This window comes from Schistocerca serialis, chromosome 8 (genome assembly GCF_023864345.2).
Source record: "Schistocerca serialis cubense isolate TAMUIC-IGC-003099 chromosome 8, iqSchSeri2.2, whole genome shotgun sequence".
NCBI lineage: Eukaryota > Metazoa > Arthropoda > Insecta > Orthoptera > Acrididae > Schistocerca > Schistocerca serialis.
In genome coordinates, this window is record NC_064645.1 from 558,774,011 (window position 1) to 558,796,702 (window position 22,692).

General features: G+C 40.8%; 1 protein-coding gene across 1 annotated transcript in view; it reads right to left on the reverse strand.

The window, feature by feature from the left end:
* The window catches only part of LOC126416782 (lysosomal-trafficking regulator), a 603,504-nt gene that overhangs the window by 513,199 nt on the left and 67,613 nt on the right, over window positions 1–22,692 (reverse strand). Inside the window, exons 8-9 of the mRNA XM_050084644.1 lie at window positions 7,701–7,838; window positions 5,402–5,622 (exon numbers count right to left, since the gene is read on the reverse strand). Of these exons, the coding sequence (XP_049940601.1) occupies window positions 5,402–5,622; window positions 7,701–7,838 (359 nt within the window). The remainder of the gene's footprint in view (window positions 1–5,401; window positions 5,623–7,700; window positions 7,839–22,692) is intronic.

A 22,692-nucleotide genomic window follows, 5' to 3' on the forward strand; every position in this document is an offset into this window, starting at 1 on the left:
GTTCCTGATCTATATAAATGACCTGGGTGACAATCTGAGCAGTTCTCTTAGGTTGTTCACAGATGATGCTGTAATTTACCGTCTAGTAAGGTCGTCTGAAGACCAGTATCAGTTGCAAAGCGATTTAGAAAAGATTTCTGTATGGTGTGGCAGGTGGCAGTTGACGCTAAATAATGAAAAGTGTGAGGTGATCCACATGAGTTCCAAAAGAAATCTGTTGGAATTCGATTACTCGATAAATAGTACAGTTCTCAAGGCTGTCAATTCAACTAAGTGCCTGGGTGTTAAAATTACAAACAACTTCAGTTGGAAAGACCACATAGATAATATTGTGGGAAAGGCGAGCCAAAGGTTGCATTTCGTTGGCAGGACACTTAGAAGATGCAACAAGTCCACTAAAGAGACAGCTTACACTACATTCGTTCGTCCTCTGTTAGAATATTGCTGCGTGGTGTGAGATCCTTACCAGGTGGGATTGACGGAGGACATCAAAAGGGTGCAAAAAAGGGCAGCTTGTTTTGAATTATCACGTAATAGAAGAGAGAGTGTGGCAGATACGATACGCGAGTTGGGATGGAAGTCATTAAAGCAAAGACGTTTTTCGTCGCGGCGAGACCTATTTATGAAATTTCAGTCACCAACTTTCTCTTCCGAATGCGAAAATATTTTGTTGAGCCCAACCTACATAGGCAGGAATGATCATCAAAATAAAATAAGAGAAATCAGAGCTCGAACAGAAAGGTTTAGGTGCTCATTTTTCCCGCGCGCTGTTCTGGAGTGGAATGGTAGAGAGAGAGTACAATTGTGGATCGATGAACCCTCTGCCAAGCACTTAAATGTGAATTGCAGAGTAATTATGTAGATGCAGATGTAGAAGAAGCACACAGCAGTCTTTTCAGTAGTAGCAGAGGCAGCAGTCTGGACTATTGACTGAGTTGGCCCTCTAACTTTAGACAACATGGCCTTGCTGTGCTGGTACTGCAAACACCTGAAAGTGAGGGGAAACTACAGCTATCATTTTTCTGAAGGGTACGCAGATCTGTGTGGCTGAATGATGTAAGACTCCTCTAGAGTAAAATAATCCAGGGTTAAAACAGTCTTCCATTCAGGTGCCTGGAATCGGGCTACTCAAGAGTATGTTGTCATCAGGAAAGTCAAAACTGGTGTTCTAAGTGTCAGAGAGTGTAATTGTAGATCCCATAATCAGGTATGTATGCTAGAGAACTAGGAAAGAGAAAAGCACGGGTTGAAGGTAGATATGGTGTGAATTAGTGAAGTACAGTGGCAGGAAGAACAGGAATTCTGTAGGAAGATCATGAAGATAAAGCCCCGAAACAGGAAAAGTTTCCCAAAATGTCATACATTTCTATATGCAGATGACATTTAATGTGGTGGTGACGGTGTGGTGCTCTGTGTAGCATTCTAAAATCGCTCATATGAACTGACTGATGTAACTGCTACAATATTCACAACGTATTTTGTAAATTCCAAGAACAGTGCAAGTAAACGGAGAAGCTGAGCACCTATGAAGACATCCAGTCCTTACAACTAAAACTGAGTGTTAATTTTTTTAAATGAAGGCAGGAATAGATACAAAGTTTGTTTTACACCAGAACAGAGCATGACTCATCACAAAGTGTATGCTATACTTTATGTGGCATGCATTCTAAATTAAGTTCATTCTTCAGGTTTGAAGAGAAACAGAAAGCACTTGGTGTGGTTGTTGCTGTCCCACGAGTAATAACATGCAAAAACTATAATTCAATTTGCCCTTTGCTTGACATAAATGTTCATATTACTTCCTTATCTTTCAAATGTTTCTTCTCTTTGGCTCATTCTCAGAAATATTCTTCTGAACCAATGGGTTTATTTTCCAAATCCTCAGAATAAGCAAGAGGGCTTTATCCAGTGCTGTGCTGTGTGCTCCCACGAAGAACAGAATCACTCTTTGATGCCTATGTAACACGAGTCATCTCTTCTGTCCTATAAGTGTTCGTTTCTTCATTACACAAGGAAATGTTCTACAGACATGTTGGATATGGGATAAGTACCTTTGTCTGTCAGCAGCCACAGCTATCTGGGGACTGTCGGCTTTATTTGTTTTGTACTTTTGGTGAAGGATTTCCACTTTTTAAGAGCTCCACTTTCAGCTCTATTTAATATGTCCTGTGTGCAGCCAGTTGGAGTTAATTTTCCAGACAGCAGCATCCTTACTACACAACTGCAGCTGTCTTTTGTGTCCCAAATTTGCTACCACCAATATTATTGTATGATTTCTGTGCATGCAATGCAGCCTCTCACTTCTTTCAGAGTTTCAAACCTCTCCAGTATCAGCTGAAGGCAAGGTCCCAAATATAACGTCCAGAAAGCAAGCACTGTCATGCAGCTCAAGGCAAGGTCCCAAATATAAGATCCAGAAAATGAGCACTGTCGATATCCTATCAATAGCAACCCCCCCCCCCCCCCCCCCCCCACCACCACCACCCAGCACAAAAAAATAAATAAATAAAATAAAAACTGTTTTCCAGGGCAATTCTGTCCTAGCAGTAACTATTACATCTTTACAGAGAATTCTCATCACTTAAATTTTCTCAAGTAACAAGAGCATGGAGGAACATTTGGAGTCCTACAAATGACAGTTATAAAAATGTACATTAATACATTGCAGTCCTTAGAGACTGCTTTGATTGATCAATATGAAATGATTATAAGATGAGATTTTTTTTTCCCGAATTCCACATTCGAAAAATACACGGTCGTCTTATAGTTGTAGATTAAACTATTTCTGTTGAGGTCAACATTTTTAAGTTGTTTAGTAGCGCATAAAGGGGTAGCTTTACATTTATAAGGATCATTTTACATTTAGAGATGAAGCTTTGGCTATACAGGGCACAGGCAGAGTCACTTAGTAGAATTCAGAAGGCAGAGCCCGGCAAACGATACTCGAATACCAATAGGCTCGAGATTTCCCGATACACCAAAGTGCTTGATACAGTATCAACGTTGCTCAATCAATCATGTGACATTTCTCCTGTTGTTGTTGTTGTTGTTGTCTTCAGTCCAAAGACTGGTTTGATGCAGCTCTCTATGCTACCCTATCCTGTGCAAGCCTCTTCCTCTCCAAATAACTACTGCAACATACATCCTTCTGAATATGCTTAATGTATTCATCTCTTTGTATCCCTCTATGATTTTTACTACACATGCTTCAATCCAATACTAAATTGGTGATCACTTGATCCCTCCTCAGAATGTGTCCTACCAACCGATCCCTTCTTCTAGTCAAGTTGTGCCACAAATACCTCTTCTCCCCAATCCTCCTCATTAGTTATGTGATCTACCCATCTAATCAGCATTCTTCTGCAGCACCACACTTTGAAAGCTTCTATTCTCTTCTTGTCTACACTGTTTACCACCCATATTTCCCTTCTATACATGGCTACACTCCTTATAAATACTTTCAGAAAAGACTTCCTAACACTTAAATCTATACTCGTTGTTAACGAATTTCTCTTCTTCAGAAACACTATCCTTGCGATTGCCAGTCTACATTTTGCTTCCCAAATAGCACAACTCATTTACCACTTTAAGCGTCTCATTTCCTAATCTAATTCCCTCAGCATCACCCGACTTAATTCGACTACATTCCATTATCCTCATTTTGCTTTTGTTGAAGTTCATCTTATATCCTCCTTTCAAGACACTGTCCATTCCGTTCAACTGCTCTTCCAGGTCCTTTGCTGTCTCTGACAGAATTAAAATGTCATTGGTGAACTTCAAAATTTTTATTTCTTGTCCATGGATTTTAATACCTACTCTGAATTTTTCTAATGTTTCCTTTACTGCTTGCTCAATATACAGATTGAATAAGGTTGGGGGTAGGCTACAACCCTGTCTCACCCCCTTCTCAACCACTGCTTCCCTTTCATGCCCCTCGACTCTTGTAACTGCCATCTGGTTTCTGTACAAATTGTATATAGCCTTTCGCTCCCTGTATTTTATACCTGCCACCTTCAGAATTTGAAAGAGAGTATTGAAGTCAACATTGGCAAAAGCTTTCTCTAATCTGCAAGAGCTAGAAATGTAGGTATGCATTTCCTTAATCTGTCTTCTAAGATAAAGACAGCTTCTACCAGTTTTTCCATTCCTCTTAAAGAATTCATGTTAGTATTTTGCAATCATGACTTATTGAATTGATAGTTGGTAATTTTCACATCTGTCAACACCTGCTTTCTTTGGGATTGGAATTATTATATTCTTCTTGAAGTCTGTGGATATTTCACCTGTCTCATACATCTTGCTCACCAGATGGTAGAGTTATGTCAGGGCTCGCTCTCCCAAGGCTATCAGTAGTTCTAATGGAATGTTGTCTACTTCCGGGGCCTTGTTTCGACTTAGGTCTTTCAGTGCTGTGTCAAACTTTTCACACAGTATCATATCTCCCATGTCATCTTTATCTACATCCTCTTTCATTTCCATAATATTGTCCTCAAGTACATTGCCCTTGTATAGACCCTCTATATACTCCTTCCACCTTTCTGCTTTCCCTTCTTTGCTCAGAATTGGGTTTCATCTGAGCTCTTGATATCCATACAGGTAGTTCTCTTCTCTCCAAAGTTCTCTTTAATTTTGCTGTAGACAGTATCTATCTTACATGTAGTGACATATGCTTGTACATCCTTACATCTGTCCTCTAGCTATCCCTGCTTAGCCATTTTGCACTTCCTGTTGATTACATTTTTGAGACGGTTGTATTCCTTCTCACCAGCTTCATTTACTGTGTTTTTATATTTTCTACTTTCATCAATTAAACTCAATCTCTCTTCTCTTACCCAAGTATTTCTAATGGCCCTCATATTTTTACCTACTTGATCCTCTGCTGCCTTCACTATTTCATCCCTCAAAGCTAACCATTCTTCTTCTTGTGTATTTCTTTCCTCTGTTCTTGTCAACTGTTCTCTAATGCTCTCTCTGAAACTCTCTGCAACCTCTAGTTCTTTCAATTTATCCAGGTCCCATCTCCTTAAATTCTTACCTTTTTGCAGTTTCTTCATTTATCCTACTGATATTAAAATGTAGACAATAAATGGCATAAGTTTAGAAGAGTTTTAATGTTAAATTTTTGGCAGATACTTTATGTCAATAAAATAGCTTGTAATTTTGATTAGTCAGAATGTGTTGAAAATAAATTTTTCTCACAGAGTCTGTTACAAAAAGGGGGGTTGTCTTATATTCATGGTTGTCTTATATTCATGGTTGTCTTATACTCAGGTAAATATGGTACTCTATAGATGGCACTACTGTGCTTCTATAATTAAGCAGCTATTTTAACATATCATGATAAAATTTAAAAAATGACTAACTTTCACACTTTGAGAAAGAGTAGGTGTCATCTTATTACCTGGAGGCACGACTCACTGAGACACAGTTTTCAACAAATGGCACAGCAACGACAATGCTGATGGCAGACTCGATAAGTCGTGCTCCTCTTCCTTGGAGAAACAGCCCCAGCAGTTCGAGAGCGTCATGCAGCCTGTCGGTGCCACCCCCACGGTGAGTGACGAGGATTCCCCGTACAAACACGAGAACAGCCAGGGATATTCCATAGACCACATTCTGGGCCTAGCACATTAAAACATAAAAAAGTAATGATAATTTATGGTAATAAATCAAAGTCAAGCAAGCTACAAACAATATACTTCCACTGCACAAGTCAGTAACTAGCAAGTATCAGTACAACTGCTACACAAAAATAAAATATCACACTCTCAAATCCTGTCCACAAATGAACAGGAAAGATTAGATTTATGTCGGTTAAAATGTGAAAATTGCACTATCTAACCTCAAGTTTCCAGAATCAGTGAGTTCAATATCTAGAACAGCTGTTTATAAACAACTCCATTCATGGAATTTTTAAGAAATTGCACATCTTGCACAACCTCCAGTAAAAGTTAGCAGAGCGAAACCACATAATTTGAATATTGGTGTAATAGTGTCACAAAGGAATCAACAGCTGAATGTAGTGCCATGCATATTAATTTTATGAATTTAAGTAATATTATACGAATAATTTACTCATAATTCACGTCTGCGCTTTTTGAAGAAGAAATATTTTCTGGAAAATGGTTCAATAGTAATTATTTCAGGAAGCAACAGAAATTGAAGAAATGGAGATGTACTCATGAGGAAAAGTCCACAAAGAAGTGAATGACAGTCACTACTTGAGAATTATCGTCCAGAAGAATCACAATGGAGTTATTTTAATGAGGCTATATAATATGCTTTCGTATTCATTGCAAGTAAATTTACAAATTTCAAACATCAGGCTTGATCATGTCAGAAATGACAGAATCAGAGAGATCATGAGCATTGGAAGCACAATTATAGACTGCAAAGATAGAAAGTGTCTACTCTGGTATGGTCACTTACAACATATGCCAGACACAATTTGGTCAAAACCAATATGGCAATAGACTCCACATCAAAGAAGAAAGTGTGGCCAGCCTCCCAGATGCTGGAATAAATTTGTGGATAAACAAAAGTAATATTTCAGTACAGTGGCAGATAAGAAATTTACATGAGGGGGCTCCAATATCAAAATGTCGCTGATTCTTTTTCACAGTTGGCTTTGTATTGTAGTAACTTCAATAAAGTATGATCCAGTTCCTCTGTAACTTCCATGAGCTTTATTGTTAGAGCATACTCTGCTTACTGTGTGGACAGCAACTGACTTTAGCAGTCAAGAGGAAATAATATGATCTTGTTCAGGGTATACTGAAACTCAGACTGGTTGTGGGGACAGCAATATAAATTACTGTAAGAGCAACTGAGATTCATGAAGTTCAGCATTCAGTCCACTGTATTTATTATTTATTAAGTTCACTGCGTTTATTAAATCCTCTTTCTCAGGTTGGGAGTACACTGGGTGCATGATATTACTCAGTGCTCAAAGGTGCACAAGACCACTGTGGACTGAAATTCCATTTAAGAAATATCCATGAAACTGTATTTTATTAAGAAAAGGCATCGCTATTTCTAAAGTGCACACCTCCTCTCTGGTCCCCTAGACATGCATAACTATTTGAGCCACAATAATCATGCAGAGACTAGTAAAAATTTATTCACTATTAATTTTAAATTATGATGATGATATATCATTATGGACTTTCTGTGACGTGTCTTTAACTTATGAATATCTTTATATTATTTTATTATTATTATTATTATTATTATTATTATTAAAACAATGAGAAGTCCAGCTTGGTGTATCAACAATATCACATAAAGGACAGACTGCGACTCACCATGAAAATGACATATTGAGTTGCAGACAGGCACGACAATGACTGCCACAAATGAGCTTTCAGCCAAAGCCCTCTTCAGACAGGAAAACACACACATTTACACAAACAAGCGCACCTTATGCCCACATGACTCATCTATGGCCACTCTGACCAGATTCCTTACAAGCTATCAAATTTACTTCTTAGGAATGTCCTTTGTTGGTGAGCAGCAGGAGTAACACAAAATAGATTAAATACAGATTAAAAAGTGTCTGTCCACAAAGATGGAAGGGAACACAAATGGAAAACGCATACATTTGACTGCAGGAACAATACATTCTGCAAGCAAAAGTTTAAATGTTACTTCACAAATCATAAAATGAATAATTGGCGCAAGTGAGACTTTTCTCCACATACCTTCATGGCATCTTCCTTTGTAAGAGGACTGGCAACAGTTGCAAAACTACCACACACAGATGCACTTTCATCGTCATTTCCCTTATCCTCTGTCTGCTTAATAGCTGCTGATGTACGGTGTACCACATCTTCCAAAACCTTAATTAAATAGAAAACAGCTCCTTCAATTATAATAATTTATGAAATTTTCATATTTAATTTTCATAAAAGTAAAATCCAAGGCTGCTTAAACAGTGGTTCAACAAACCACCACATAGAAGAGGTGGTGAGTGGCACTCAGGCTGTTAGATATCATTCAGCTATCAGACTAAATCAAACAATGGAAAATCGAGGGTAGCATAAAGACAATACTATGAATAGGACAGATTGCTACTCACCTTACAATGGAGATGCTGACTCTCAGACAAGCACAACAAAAAGACTACTAAATAAGTAAGTTTTCAGCCAAAAGGCCTTGTTTAGCACTTTTTGTTGTTCCTGTCTATGACTCAACATCTCCACTACATGATGAGTAGCTATCAGATAAGTCCTCCTCTTGAAAAAGAATTATTGCTTTGGCTGTAAAAGATCACGTCCATTAGAAGCAGATTTTGGACATGTCATTAAATTGAAAATGTGGTATAGAATGGAATTTGAATCCAACAAAGGCCCAAGGGGGCCACCACTTTTCCTTCAAAAAGAGAGAATAAAGAGACGAAGGGAGGAATGAAGGAAGGAATGACGAGAGCTTAATGTCCCATCGATGATGATGTCTTCGGAGATGGAGCACCCATGGAGATCGAGGAGCAACGGGTAAGGAAATAGGTCACACCCTTTTGAAGGTACCGTCCAAAATGATTTAGGGAAATCATGGAAAACCTACATCTGGACAGTCATATGAGCAGCTGAACCACCGGTGAGGGAAGAACTCACCCGCACTTCTCCAGGCCTCCCCTTTTAAGTGGTGTGAGGGCTGAGAGTGCTCACGTCCCTTCATAGTTGCCAACTTCACTACTGTCATGTGGCAAATTGTTTTAGCTCTCACATTGGTTTCAGATCAAGCTTTACATGGTAGTGCAGTAGCCAAGTGGCTAGGATAAAAGACCTCAGGCTGTGGGTGTAAATGGGTCGACTCTGACCAAAGCTTTCTTTCCCCTTTGTGTAATTCTTATCTAAATCAACAGAGCAGTAACTCAGTGAGAGAGTATAATGATAAAAGTATAAGAATTCTCTCTTTTTGATGAAGGGTTCCTTGATGACTTGTTCCACTAGTACTCACCAGCTCACAATGCACTGTGACAGTGTTTTATAGGGTATCGTAATTAAAAATGCCAAATAACTTTACACATGTTCACAACGAGTAACTAAAGCTGTCCATCACACTAGAACACAGGACTCCTCAAGGTTGTGGTCTTTTTTACAGATCTTTACATCGCCCTTATGAGACATGCAGTTAAGCCGAGATCCCCACTTCCTGTGGCACACAATTACCCAACACCATACCATGTGACAGCTGTCGAAACAAACCAGGAGCTTTTGGCAATAGGATGGTGGCACACACTGGCACCCATGAAGTGCATTTAGCTTACAGAACACTACATGTGCAGCAAGTACTCTCCATGAGGAATGGTGGACAGAACTGGACAAAGAAATATGTTCCCTACTAAGTCCACAAGGCAATGAAATAAACTGGTCTGTGTAAAGGGCTGAGCATGCAGTTAGAGGTAAATGGTGTCAGCACTCAAGACACATGAGACACAGCCACTATAGGTTATGAGGTGGTGGTTTGTAAGCACCTACAACACCACAGCGACATTTTCCGTGTTTTCTACATCACTGCCTCAACTATATGGTGAGTTGTTGTTACCTATACTCCTTCCACTACAAGTCGTAGATAACTGTAGTGTCGCGGAATAGTAAAGAGTTGGAAACGTGGAATATTGTCAAAGTTTCATTGCCTATTCCGAGAGCCAGAGGCAGTAGGTTAGGCAAGAGCTATGAGGATTGCACACGTATGGAATGTGTCCCACGCAGGGGCAATGGCCTGGTTACACACAGCAGGTGAGAGAGAATTGCTTAGCACGTGGGTTTGCGTTAGATGGAGACTTTTGTAGAGTGCAAGACAGAAGTATAGCGTCAGCTGTACTGCATTTCACAACTTCGCGTAAGTCTGCCACAACAACACGTAACTATGTCGCAAGGACACCTAAGGGGCGAGTACGACAGATAAGTCAGCACTATAAGTGGAACGAATGCGGTCATTACAAACGAGCATGACGTCAGGATGTCGCTCGTGCTTCCTTTATATACGCCAGCTTGGTTAGCAACAAGGCACTTGCAATTGCAGTTAGACTTGCAGTAGATGTGTACTAGGTCGCTGCATAGCACTCAGCTCGGTGATCGACATGTTAATCTTTATTAAGGAGATGTTGTGCTGCCGCTGCCAATCATCAACCCAGGATTAAGCAGACATCACGGCAGTCTTGCTCGCCGCCAATGCTGACCACATCAGTGAGCCGTCGTTGAGATCGTGTGGGGCCTAGGCCCTGTGCATCCGCCGTAACAACCAGGTGAGCCGACGACGCTGGGGGACTGCAGCCCGTTCCGCCCGTCTACTGCGGACGAGCCACCAGGAGGAGCAGGGAAGAAGACGGGGTGGGATAGAGTACACTCCGCACTACGAGAACGCTTCTGGTGCCGACAGCTCCAGGGACTCCAACCCGGAGCCTCTTGCTGTCCGCAGCCGAGCCGCCAGCTAGCTGGGTGCCACCATCCACACGCGGCCGAAGTAAGGACATTCCTCCGCTACATCACAGCACGCAGCGCTGCGCTAGCAAGACTGCGCAGTCCGGATCTGGTGGCATCGCTACGAGTCAGCGAGGACTCGGGGAAGGTCGTTGATATCACCAAGCCACATTGTAGTCGGCAGGAATAAAGTTGTTATGAATTAATAATGTTTCTTTGGCGTTTCTGACGCTTCTACAGCCATTTCCTAGCATCCTGACAACTGGAGAGGTCACTGCTCGGCTATCCACTCCACCATAGGCGACCGGGACCACCGGGGCGCCTACATAACATTCATCCTCTTATATTTTATCCTGATAACTTCAGAATTTCAAAGAGGTTATTCCAATCAACACTGTAATTTTTTTAAAAATCTACTTAAGCTAGAAATGCAGGTTTGGCTTTCTCTTACCTGTTAACAAAGGTAAGCCACAGGACCAGTATTGCCTTGTCTACTCCTACCCTTCTGCAGAACCCAAACATGCTGTCCTCCCAACTTAAGTTTCTAGTTGTCATTTCATTTTTTCGTACATAATGCATGTCAGTATTTTGCAACCATGGTTGAGTAAAGTGACAGTTTGGTAACATACACAATAGTCAGCATCTGCCTCCTTTGCAATTGGAATTGTTAGATTTGTGTAAAGGTACTTTGCCTGTCTCACATATCTTGCACATCAAGTGGAATAGTTTTCTCATAGCTGGTTCTACCAAGAATATGAATAATCCTGAAGTAAAGCCATCTCTTCCAGGGGCCTTGTTATAATTTTGGTCTTCCATATTCTATCAGATCAGCCTCTCAGTATTCTATGGCTCACCTTCCCTTCATTCTCCCCTCTTACCTTTGGATAATATTGTTGTCAAGTCTCTCTCCTTTATACAGCCCTTCTAAGTTCTGCTTTTACCCTTTCTTTGATTATTTAGTGGTTGGTGTGTGTGTGTGTGTGTGTGTGTGTGTGTGTGTGTGTGTGTCTGTGTGTGTGTGTGTGTGAGAGAGAGAGAGAGAGAGAGAGAGAGAGAGAGAGAGGATGTGTGTGTGTGTGTGTGTGTGTGTGTGTGTGTGTGTGTGTGTGTGTGTGTGTGTGTGTGTGCGCGCGCGCGTGTGCGCACATGTATGCTTCATTTAAAATATTGCCCATTTGGGCAACTGTTGTAAAATCTTTGATTAAAACAGAAATAATACAAAAACAAGCCTAAAATAACTACAAAGGGATCTGTGGCTAGCTGAATACTTACAAAAAAGGATGAGCCAACCACACTGATAGTAGGTCATTAAAAACTCCTCTCTAATGTATCTGGAGCAAGACAGGTATTTCACAGAATCCTAAAAGTTTGTACCACATTCATCTCATTTTCAGCTAAAATAGATTGCAAATCTGAAGGGAAATCAGCCACTGCCATTTTGTCTGAAAATAAAATGCAGCAAACTGAAACGTGGTGCAGTGTGATATGTACACCACAAGCACCACATAATGGAGGGTACTCTCCCTGGAGCAAGAAGCCACACATCAGAAGTTCAGCTCCAATATGAAGCCAAGTGGGAAGGACCACATCTTGTCTATGTCACCAGAAAAAGATACACCATGGCCACTTTACTCCTGACATCATTAGGCACAGATTATTGTCTGTCACGACCGGCATTCTTCCACCCATTCACCCATGACTCTGTACCTCAGCAGTGAGATAGCTCATAAGGGGATGGCACACTGAACTATCTGATAATGCCTTCACACCTCTTTGGTTGCTACATTTGTTAAATTATTTACCTGAATACCCACATTCCTGATGTACAGCAGAATACAACCTCCTTCCCCAGCCTCTGTAGCCAAAGAAGGACATCCTGGATATTCTGGACTGCTTTACTTTTTGGATACAAGCATTGGAAGAGTGACATCTCACTTGCACCAGTGCCCTAAAAATCACATATAATTCTGCATAAAACACAGGGAATTCTTCCAGTTGATGGATCTTGAGGATACAATCAGAGAAACAAACAGAGCAGCTGAGGGTCTCCTCCTGTATAGACCAGTCTATGGATACAGCTATACAACTGTGGTGCTCATTTAAAATGTCATAAAATATTGAATTAAAAACAGACAGAGGAGTGTAGTCTTTCCTGTTCCTCAGTAAATCTAAAATTACTTTGGGCCTTTGCAATAATCAGGGCAAGTTTGTGGTTGTACTACGCCCATAGCAAATGACTAAGTTCACACGTCATGCAGGTCCCATATGGCTTCGTTGCTCCTGAACAGACAGAGAAAATTTGTTCCATATTATTCTAAGACAAGCAATGGTAAGGTATGCTGGAGAATTTGGAACAGTGGAGACTATATACATCCCGTTCTCCACGAGAAGTTGCCACCATATGGTGAGTGGCAGTTCCCCAGTCTCAGCACAGAGGCTGGGCATGGAATTGTTCCTGTAAGCACCCGTGGCCAGCCTGATCCCCTTAAGGTGGGTAATGTCAATGTGACCTTCAAGTAAGAAGGCTTTGCTAATCTGTACGTTGTGCAACCATAGCCTAACCAGGATCTCATGAGAGCCTTATAAAACTGGAGTGACTTGGCCTGTCAACCCTCCAAGACTTGTGGCTAAGGTACTTTATTATCTGTAGTGCTTTCAGAATCATTACCTTCAGATCCTTTAGGAATGGTAATCACAGCAGTTTTGCATCAAACAGAAATCTCATTGCATCTTTAAAAATGTAGAATGGTGTCTCCCCATTTGTCCATTTGTATGTCAAGTAAATTAAAATGACACAAGAATGATTACACACACACACACACACACACACACACACACACACACACACACTTATACGCAGAAAATTTATGTCTTAGCAGCCCACTCCCCGATCTCTCAGTAGTGGATTGTAACTGATGTACTGCTGTTGCAGTATTGTATGTGGCACAAACAACTGCAAAATCACCCACAAATAAGGAGCACTGCACAAGACTCCTTATTGTGGACATTATACTGTTCATCGCTGTGGCAAAGAGGCTAATACTTAAAACACTCTTCTGGGTACAGTCATTCCCTGCTCCAAAGTATCAAACAGCACTTTTCCAGCTCAGTATTTAAAAAGGTGTTTCAATAACAAGGACCAAACGACTACCTGTTATTGGTGCTGCCCTAGAATACTCTCTCTCCAAGTAGTGTCATACACCTTTTTGATGTCAAAAAAATCTCTCTATACAATGCTGTCTACAATGGAAAACCACCTTCAGTTGGGTCAGGTTGTCGACAATGGATCAACAACACCTGGAAACGTGCACTGAAAATGACTGGCCTAGAATAGATGACAATTAACCACTCACTGCAAATTCTTTGCGACACATCTCATCAAAATGACTGTTATTTAACAACTGAGGCAAATTTGGAACTTTTCTGGTTTGATGAGATATATCTAAAGTACTTCCCTCCTCTAGTTGAAAAAATGTCTGGTATGCAATATCAAATTAAAACGTTCTAGCAGGATTTCCTTTAATTCCATTTTCAAGTTTCACACCTTCTTGTATACGATTCAGTCACGACTGGGTGCAGTGACACTGAGTCTCACAGTTGTATGACTCAGAATTGTTCAATATGAACACCAGTGCAGTCCTCTCCACAGCCAAAAGGTACGGCGGACCGTTGGATCCTGGCTGGCAATGGCAGTAGCCATAGCAAAATGTTCTGCTGTAGCCTGGGCAATGTCCATGAAGTGTAGACATTTATCTTCAAGACTGCTACTATAGCTGATCAACTGCATTTACTGGAAATCATCTTGATGGCTTCCCATTTTATAGAATAAGTGGAGCCACAGATTGAGTCCAGAAATACTTGCCATGACCTATTCTTGCCCTCCTCAATAATATGTTGAGCTGTGGTCCTGACTAGTTGAGTGGCTGTGAGTATTTCTGCTGTCAGTCAGCATTTAACATGTTGCAGAGTCACATGTTTAGTGTGGGCAGCTTAATGGTTGTCATCATTTTGCTGAGGTACAGGCTTCCTACTGAGATTGGCTGAGGACTCCAAGACAGGTAAGTCAGTGCCACATCTGATCACATTTGTGATGTCCACACATTCCTGGATATTGTCTCATTGTTCAAAAAGTCAGCAGGCTGTACTCCATCCAGTTTGCTACGTCAATTAACTGTTTCAGCAGCTTCCTCTTGGAGACTGCACAATCTGGTAGAGGTATCCAGAGTGGGAAGCTGTCATCTGAATGAAGGTCACCAGTAACTTCCAACTGAGTGAAACCTGCAAGGGCTGTAGAGCGTAAAGAGGATGCTCAGCAGCATTGAAATGTTTGAGATTGCCTGTGTTTAGGATGCACAGCTCCCAAGACATCACAAGGCTCTGCAAATCTCGGCCACTGGGCCAGAGTGAGAGTCTCGTAACACATTATATACACTGAAGTATCCAAGTATGAGAAATGGTCAGAGGAGTAAAAGGTCTTGTTCAGGGCCTTGTAATCTACTGCTTCTTGTGATGGTACATACAGAGAGTATAGCTGAGTACTGATTTACATAGACTAAACCTTTTGCCAAGCAGGTTGTCCTTCAGGTAGAAGGTATAGACATGTGGCACAGGGACATTAAAGGAAACACAAACACAGTGCCTTCCCTGTGCTAGGAGTTTCAGTTCATCCACATGTTCTGAATCCACCATTGTTCCACAGTAGTACGGGAGCCCATTTATCAATGGGGTTTTTCTTTCACCCTGTCTCTCTGCCAGTGGAGGGATTCCACCAAGCTTGAAGGTTTAGTTGAGGGGCTAGGTTGGTGCCTCAGGCAGATTTCGTATTCCACTCTGTTTGAAGTGGTATGGTTAGAAAGGTAATATAGAGAGAGAGACCTGCATGGTCTAACAGATGATTCCTCCCATGTCCAACACTTCCTTTTTGGTTTGTTTGTGTGGAGAGACTTCAGAGGACTATTCGTGGCAGTGTGAGTGCTCACATGTTTACTGGAGCCAGCCTTTTGATTTGCTGGAAGCTCTACAATGTTGGCAACAATGACCTTTTCAGATTTTCTGGAGGGACCTGTGGTAATAGCACCTTGCCATTACACTTACAAACACAGGTGTTGGTGCTGGCATTAGATTTCTCTACTCATGTACATACTCTGGCTTTCTGGGTTGACTTTTTCGGATGTGAAGCACATGAAGTAGCAAAGCAGGAGGTTGTATTGCTTTATAGATATTTTTGCTTTACCATATAGAACCCCTCTGTTGTTTCTAGCATTTGCACCAGATTTTCTTCAAGGTGGATGGTGGAGTCTCTACCCCATACAAGATGATCCCCAGAGCAATTAACACTCCTCAGAAGAGACGAACAAGTGACTCCATGGTGAACAGCCTTCCCATTTTGTGACAAGTGGCTTCTCCCTTACATGCTAAAGCAGTGTATCCAAAGTGCTGGCATTTGAAACAGTGTATCGGACTGGGAATACAAGGACTCACTTTTCTGCTAATGAAGAATGCCTCGATGTGGTCTGGAAGTGTTGTGCTATTGAATGTAAGAGTAAATCCATAAATTTTACCAGTTTGGCATCTACTATTTTCATCATATTTTGCACATCAATCACATCTTTCTGAGCCCATTAATCTTTCTGTTCTTCTTTGGAAATATCTATAATATCACTACACGACACATCTTTGCTAAAGTTTGAGAGAGCCATGCAGCTCATTCTTGATGGAATATTCCCCAAGGAATTTAGCTGCTTCTCAACTGCTATATATGAGGGTCATTCAATTATTAAAGAGACAGACTGATCTGAAGAAAAAAGCATCTATTTTTACAAGACAATACTTTTTCTACTTTTCAACATAATCCCGTTGAACATTTATGCACTTGTTCCATCGGGCTACAAGATTTTTTATTCTGGCTGCAAAGAACCCGATGTCTGAATGAATTTCCCCAAACTTTTTCATGTCCTCATTGTCCTGGAACCTCTTCCCACATAATGCCTCCTTCAGTGCACCAAACAAATGAAAATCACTAGGTGCTAAATCAGGACTGTAAAGGGGGGTGAGGCGGTATTTCCCAGCCCATTTTGTCAATGGTTTCACAGGTTAGTTGAGCAATATGAGGATGTGCATTGTCTTGCTGGAGAATCACACTGTCTCGTCTGAGATCCCCGACATCTCTCTCTCGTGGCTGGCTTCACCTTGTTTAAAAGCAAATTCATGTAGTATTGGCTGTTCATTGTATGCTGTTCTTTGAGATAATCACAAAAAAGTGGACCTTCAGCACCCCAAAATGCCGTCAACATGAACTTTCCTGCGGATGCTTGGGTTTTGGATTTTTTCTTGACAGGGGAGTTGGTGTGCTTCCACTCCAAGCTTTGTCTTTTTGATTCTGGCTCATGATTGTGAATCCAAGTTTCATCACAAGTTAAAATTTTGTTGAGGAAGTGCTCACCTTCTCTTTCATAATGTTCTTTTAGCTCTGTGCACATTCTCAACTTTGTTTCCTTGTGTAGCCGTGTCAACTCCTTTGGGACCCATCTTGCACATATTTTGCAGTACAGATTATGTTATGAACTGTATCAGTACTAACTTGAACATTATCAACTATCATTTCCACAGTCACATGGCAGTCGGCACGAATTATGTCATCAATTTGAATTTCAAATGAGGGAGTCGAAACTGTAACTGGTCGGCCAGGACGGTGTTCATCAGCCACTGAGTCACGACCATTTTTGAACTGCTCTACCCACTTGTAAAAATTTGCACGATTCATACAATCTTCACCATAAACTTTAGACATTCTACAGTAAATATTCACTGGTTTCTTGCCTTCAGTAAGTACAAAACGAATAACAGAACGTTGTTCAAATAATGTGGATGTTTCAAGTGGACTCGCCATTTTGAAACTTATTTTTGAGATTATAAACAAAACAATGTTGATACATCAGCTGATCAGGGCTCATCCCAGTGATGCCAACTTGAAGCCATAAAAGTACCAAACTTGCCCTACCAACAGTTTTTTCCCCAGACCAATTTGTCTCTGTAATTATTGAATGACCCTCGTACATACAAGATGCCAGCAATGCTCTCTAGAGCCTTCTGAATGTAGATAGGTGAATCTTTCTCAAAGCTGTTGTCTTTTTTTAATTTTAATGATTAAAAATACATATGTCTAGCAGCAGATGTTTTGTTACTGCAAACAGAACTACCTTATACTTCTTTTTTTTTTTTTTTTTTTTACGCCATGGAGTAGTGGCTACACAAGCATTCTTGTTTGGTTGAGCAACCCACTGGGTGTACAGAGATTAGGTTTTAACAGTTCCATCTGGGTGCCACAAATAGCTGTGGAACTAAAGGTCTGAGGCCCTGCTTGCCAGGGTGAGACTTATACATGTGAGTTGTAGCAGTTGTCTCAGTGGTAGCTTTTTAATGTCTATGTTATTTACTGTGGTTAACATACCCACATATTGGTGACCCTGAGAAGAAAAATGGAATCCTAGAGGGCAAAGATTTATAAGCAAACTGACAATGCCTACAACAGACAATACTATTCCAAGATAGAAAATCAGACGGCACCGTGAAGCCACACACAATGTAAGTGGTGACTTTACATTTCAATCAACTTCAAATAGAGAGCAAAAAATGTTTTTGGAGTTCTGTGAGCTACCATTATGGTGACAACATTCTGTATGCTGGAACTTCCTTTTGCTCAAACTGTGTTTCAAGTGATGAAATGCAATTTATTCCAAGAGTTAATGCTTTGGATTCTCATGCATTGGTTTTAGTGTCACACATTATTAAAAACATGCCAGTGCAGAACAAGTATTGGAATCCCAAAACCACTTCATTCAGAAGATTCTGCAAACAACAGGTTCAACGCAACCAACAGCTGTTAAACAGTGAGAAAATTGGGGATAAAGCAGTACCTGATTATTGGCACCACATACACAATATTTTTGCCAAGTCTGAAATGGCAGACACAAAATTTTGTCACATCTGGCTCAGCCAGTAAGAGTCACATCTGGCTAAACCAGTAAGAACAGCAGTTATAAAAAGTGGCAAATATAAAATCCTGAGATAGAAATTGCAGACAAGGTCCACTGCATGCTTCAACATGAAAAAGTGTGTATAGAGAGACAATCCCAAAATGATGTCACCACGGCAATAGCCTCCACAGTCAAAAGTGGAATACGACCCTACATATTCTGTACAACTCCAGACTTTGGAAAAAGGCTTGGATGCATTCATGGAACATATTACCAAGAAGGGAGACGAGGGACAAGTCAATGCTACACAAGAAGATGCTGCCACTTCACTATTTTACCACTTCGGGTGCTGTGGCAGTAAAAAACAGAACAAGAAGCAATGCTCATCCATGTGCTGGTATCACAGCCACTATGAAGCACAGCCTATGAAGTGTGTTGCACTTTGGTTACCCAAATGTAAATAGTGACCAGTATTGGGCACATCAGGCTGCAAGCAAGCTTACAAGTACCTACCGGTCAACAGATGCAGCATCCCTAGTGGTGCCAACAATAACAACATCAAACTCACCACCACCAACCATCCAAACATAGCAGCCACCAGGCAGTGGTTTCTTTACAAGTAGTACTTTCAAACAAGAATAAACACTGGCACTGTGGTCATGCACAGCCAGCTTGTAAACTAAAACCAGGCTAATGATTTTAAAGGATCTAGACAACTGAAGGTAAATCACAAACAGCTGCCTCCAAATCTGATGGAAAGTAGTTCTGATGTGAGCACCTTACCAGAAATGCAGCAGCAGCAACAACTGAGAAGTCTCAAGAGTGTTTATGGCCTGCTGATGCAAACAGTTCATCTATTTCTACTTATGGTGAATGCAAAACTATAATGGACTCAAGTTTCTATCAGCCTCCAGAATGGAATTTTTATTGTCTGCTGTATCTGATCCTGTATTAGCACTCATTTCTTACATCATTAAAGGCAGGAAATCAACTACACGCAACAGAGCTTTGGTTGGGGACCAAAATAGTTATAGAGCAATTATGCAAGGCATTCAGAAGTTGCAGCATGTTCCATTCAAGCCTGCAGCAGACATCAAGTACGAGCAACAACAAAGAATTAAAATCCAAACTGCATACCTTAAAATGGGAATTGAAAGCTGCAAATATAGAGCCAAAAAAATTAAAAAAGGATTGCAGTCGCCAACCAACCCAGCACACCAAAAAAGCTCAATGTTCAGCAACAAATAGGACACAGTAAAAACAACTTCAAGCAGGAATAATCAACAGATCCAACAGCTCCTGGCATCTCTAATACATCTCATTAAAAAGAAATACACAATATGGACACCACGGCTTGATTACCATGCATTAAATGTTTGCACTGTACTCGATTGCTACCACATTCACAATATTCAAGATTTTACAAGTCCTCTAGCTGGAGCACACAAATTCAGTGTTATGTACTTCAAGAGAGCTTACCACCAAATTCTGGCTGCTCTGCAGGACGTTCTGGAGACAGTGATAATAACACCTTTAGGATTGTTCGAATGTTTATGAATGTCATGCTAAAAATGCTGTGCAATCCTGACTTTAAGTGTCAACTATCTTTTCATTTCACCTATCTAGATCAAGTACCGGTGTTTTTACAAATGACAGTGGAACATGGTGAACATTTAAGAATTGTATATAACAGACAAGCAGATTATGGTCTCTTAGTGACTGATGACAGCTGTGTGCTCTGGAAATGACAAGTGCAATCATTAGGTATCTGCAGTAGGTATCTGTCCCCTTAAAGAGAAATTCGATGCAATTCAGAATATGCCCAACCCCACTGACTTTCAATACCTAAGAAAATTCTTATGAGTGATCAAATTTTATTGATGACTCTTGCCGGGAGCAGTTGCAGTGCAGGCACCCCTTACAGTAGCTTTTGAGAGTCAAAACTGCAATGTTTGGTGCCCACTGACATGGACTACTGACATGCCTTCGAAATGATAAGTGTCAGTCAATGCAACACACTTCTTTTGGCACACCCAGCACACCCAGTTACCATTCTTGTGATTGTGCACACAATTTTGATGGTAATCAGCACGACCTCCATGGTACATGGTAATCCCCTGGATTGTTTCCTCACAAGCCTACTGACACTCAGACCAGGTGGGCTGCTTAGAATTAAGAGCTGCTCACAATATAAGAGGTCACCTGGCACTTCCGCCTGTACATCAAACAACAGGCATTTGGAGTATACACTGACCACAAACCCATCAATTTTGCCTTAAAAACAAACACGGGAACATTTTCCACAAGGCAATTTTAACACTTATAGTTAATTAGTGGCTTTGGTACAGATTTGAGTCATACTAAAGGGATAGATGATATATTTTCAGACAATTTTTTGAGTTTAAATACAATTTCATACATTATGGATTTTCATAAATTCAATACAGCTCAAGCAGCTGCTGCACATACAACAACTCGGGGTGAGCGGGGACACAGGAATGCTAGAGGCTCTCTCTAGCAAGATAAAAAAAAACTACTGTGTGATGCCTCTAGGCCAGGGAAACCCCAAACATCTCCTCAGGTGGAACACTTTGTGAATCCTGCTACATTGATGAAACATCTTGTTTATTTTGAAGGTGGCTAACTTCTTAAAAATGAGAAAAACTTGTTTTGTTTAGCAATTACTTCAATTTTAAGCAACAACTAATACCACAGAAATCATAATAAAATTTTTAAATGTAATCAGTATTGTCAAAGTATTGGAAAGGAAAGAAAAAGAATATTATTAATAGTTTTTCATGGAGCACTTATTCACTTTCTGTGGAACATCATCAGAGTTCTGTTGTCCTCCTAGGACATTTTTACAAACTGTTTTTCACAAACAAGTGGTTGAGTCAGAGCACAAACTAGCACACCCCACAGCTAAAAGCACAATTAAGTTTATTGGGGACAGCCATATTACTGACCGGCCTGGACAGATGCACACATTAGCACACTGCTTCAAGGATTCAGGAGTGAGGGGGAGGGGGGGGGGGAGTCTGCAAAAAGAAGGGGCACTCTCTACCACTAACACTGCCAAATTCAAATTAACACATCAAACTTGTGCAGACATTGGATAAGGCCAGAAGAAATAAGGAGGGCCGGTACATTTGGCCGAGATGATAAAAACTTGTTTTTTTGTTAACTAAATCATGATTAGCAAGCCAGACAGCCAAAGTTAGCTGCCATATTCATAAACCAATAGGTCAAATTTCCAGTCCACACTGATCTAGTGGGTCTGTTGCCTCTGTCTGAAAGACAGATTTATCTTCATGGCAAGTGACTGGTACACCCATTGGGCCAAAATTATCCCAATCATGAACATTTTCACAGAAACAACAGCCTGGACATTCCACACTATATGAATGACCCAGTTCAGCTGCCCAGCACACACCACAACAGATCAAGGATGGCAGCTTGAGTCCACCTTATTTCTCGAACTCACTAGATTGTGTGGATTCCAACACCATCACACCATAAGTTAGCACTCAGCCAGTGATGACAGAGCACTGATACACAACACTCAAAGCTGTGCTCATGTGCCATGACACAATCCAAACAGCAGCACTGCTACTAGACCTACTTGGCCTAAGCATCACCATTAAGCAGGACATCGGTGCGTTAACAGCTGAGATGATCTATGGAAAGACACTGCAGGTTGTAAGGGGTTCTGTCATCCCTTACCCAACAATAAGCACAGTTTTGCCTCACAGAGGTCGGTGGTAGGCTAAAATCACTTGCCAAGCACTGGTACCGCTGACTGAGTGAAGTCTCAGTTACTCAAGTCTGGGAAGAGTTTCGCGTTAGGAGTCCACTGAGTCTGGGCGGAGATGTGAGCTATGCACTGTTGTACTGGCTGAGTGAGTATCTACCATCATCGGTGATCCTCAGCAAAACATTACTGATTCATGACAAATTATTTTTTGAGCAGCGTCTTAAATGCTCATAGTGTGCTGAATATCACTGTTCGTGTCAAGTAAGCTGGCCACAGATCGGATTTCACTGAGGACTTTGTGTGATAACCATTATTATAACTTGTGGCCTAATTAAAAAAAATACTGATGTGTTGAGTTTAACTGTAATTAGAAGTTTGAGACAGAAGTAGTGTCTGCCTCAAAACTGTGTTTAATCAGAACATACAAGTCATACAATGTAAATCATTTTGGTATTGGTTATTGCACAACCCTTTATCGTTGTATGAACATTGTTGAGCAACCACATCCTGATTAGAAATGACTCCCGATGCAGCTAAA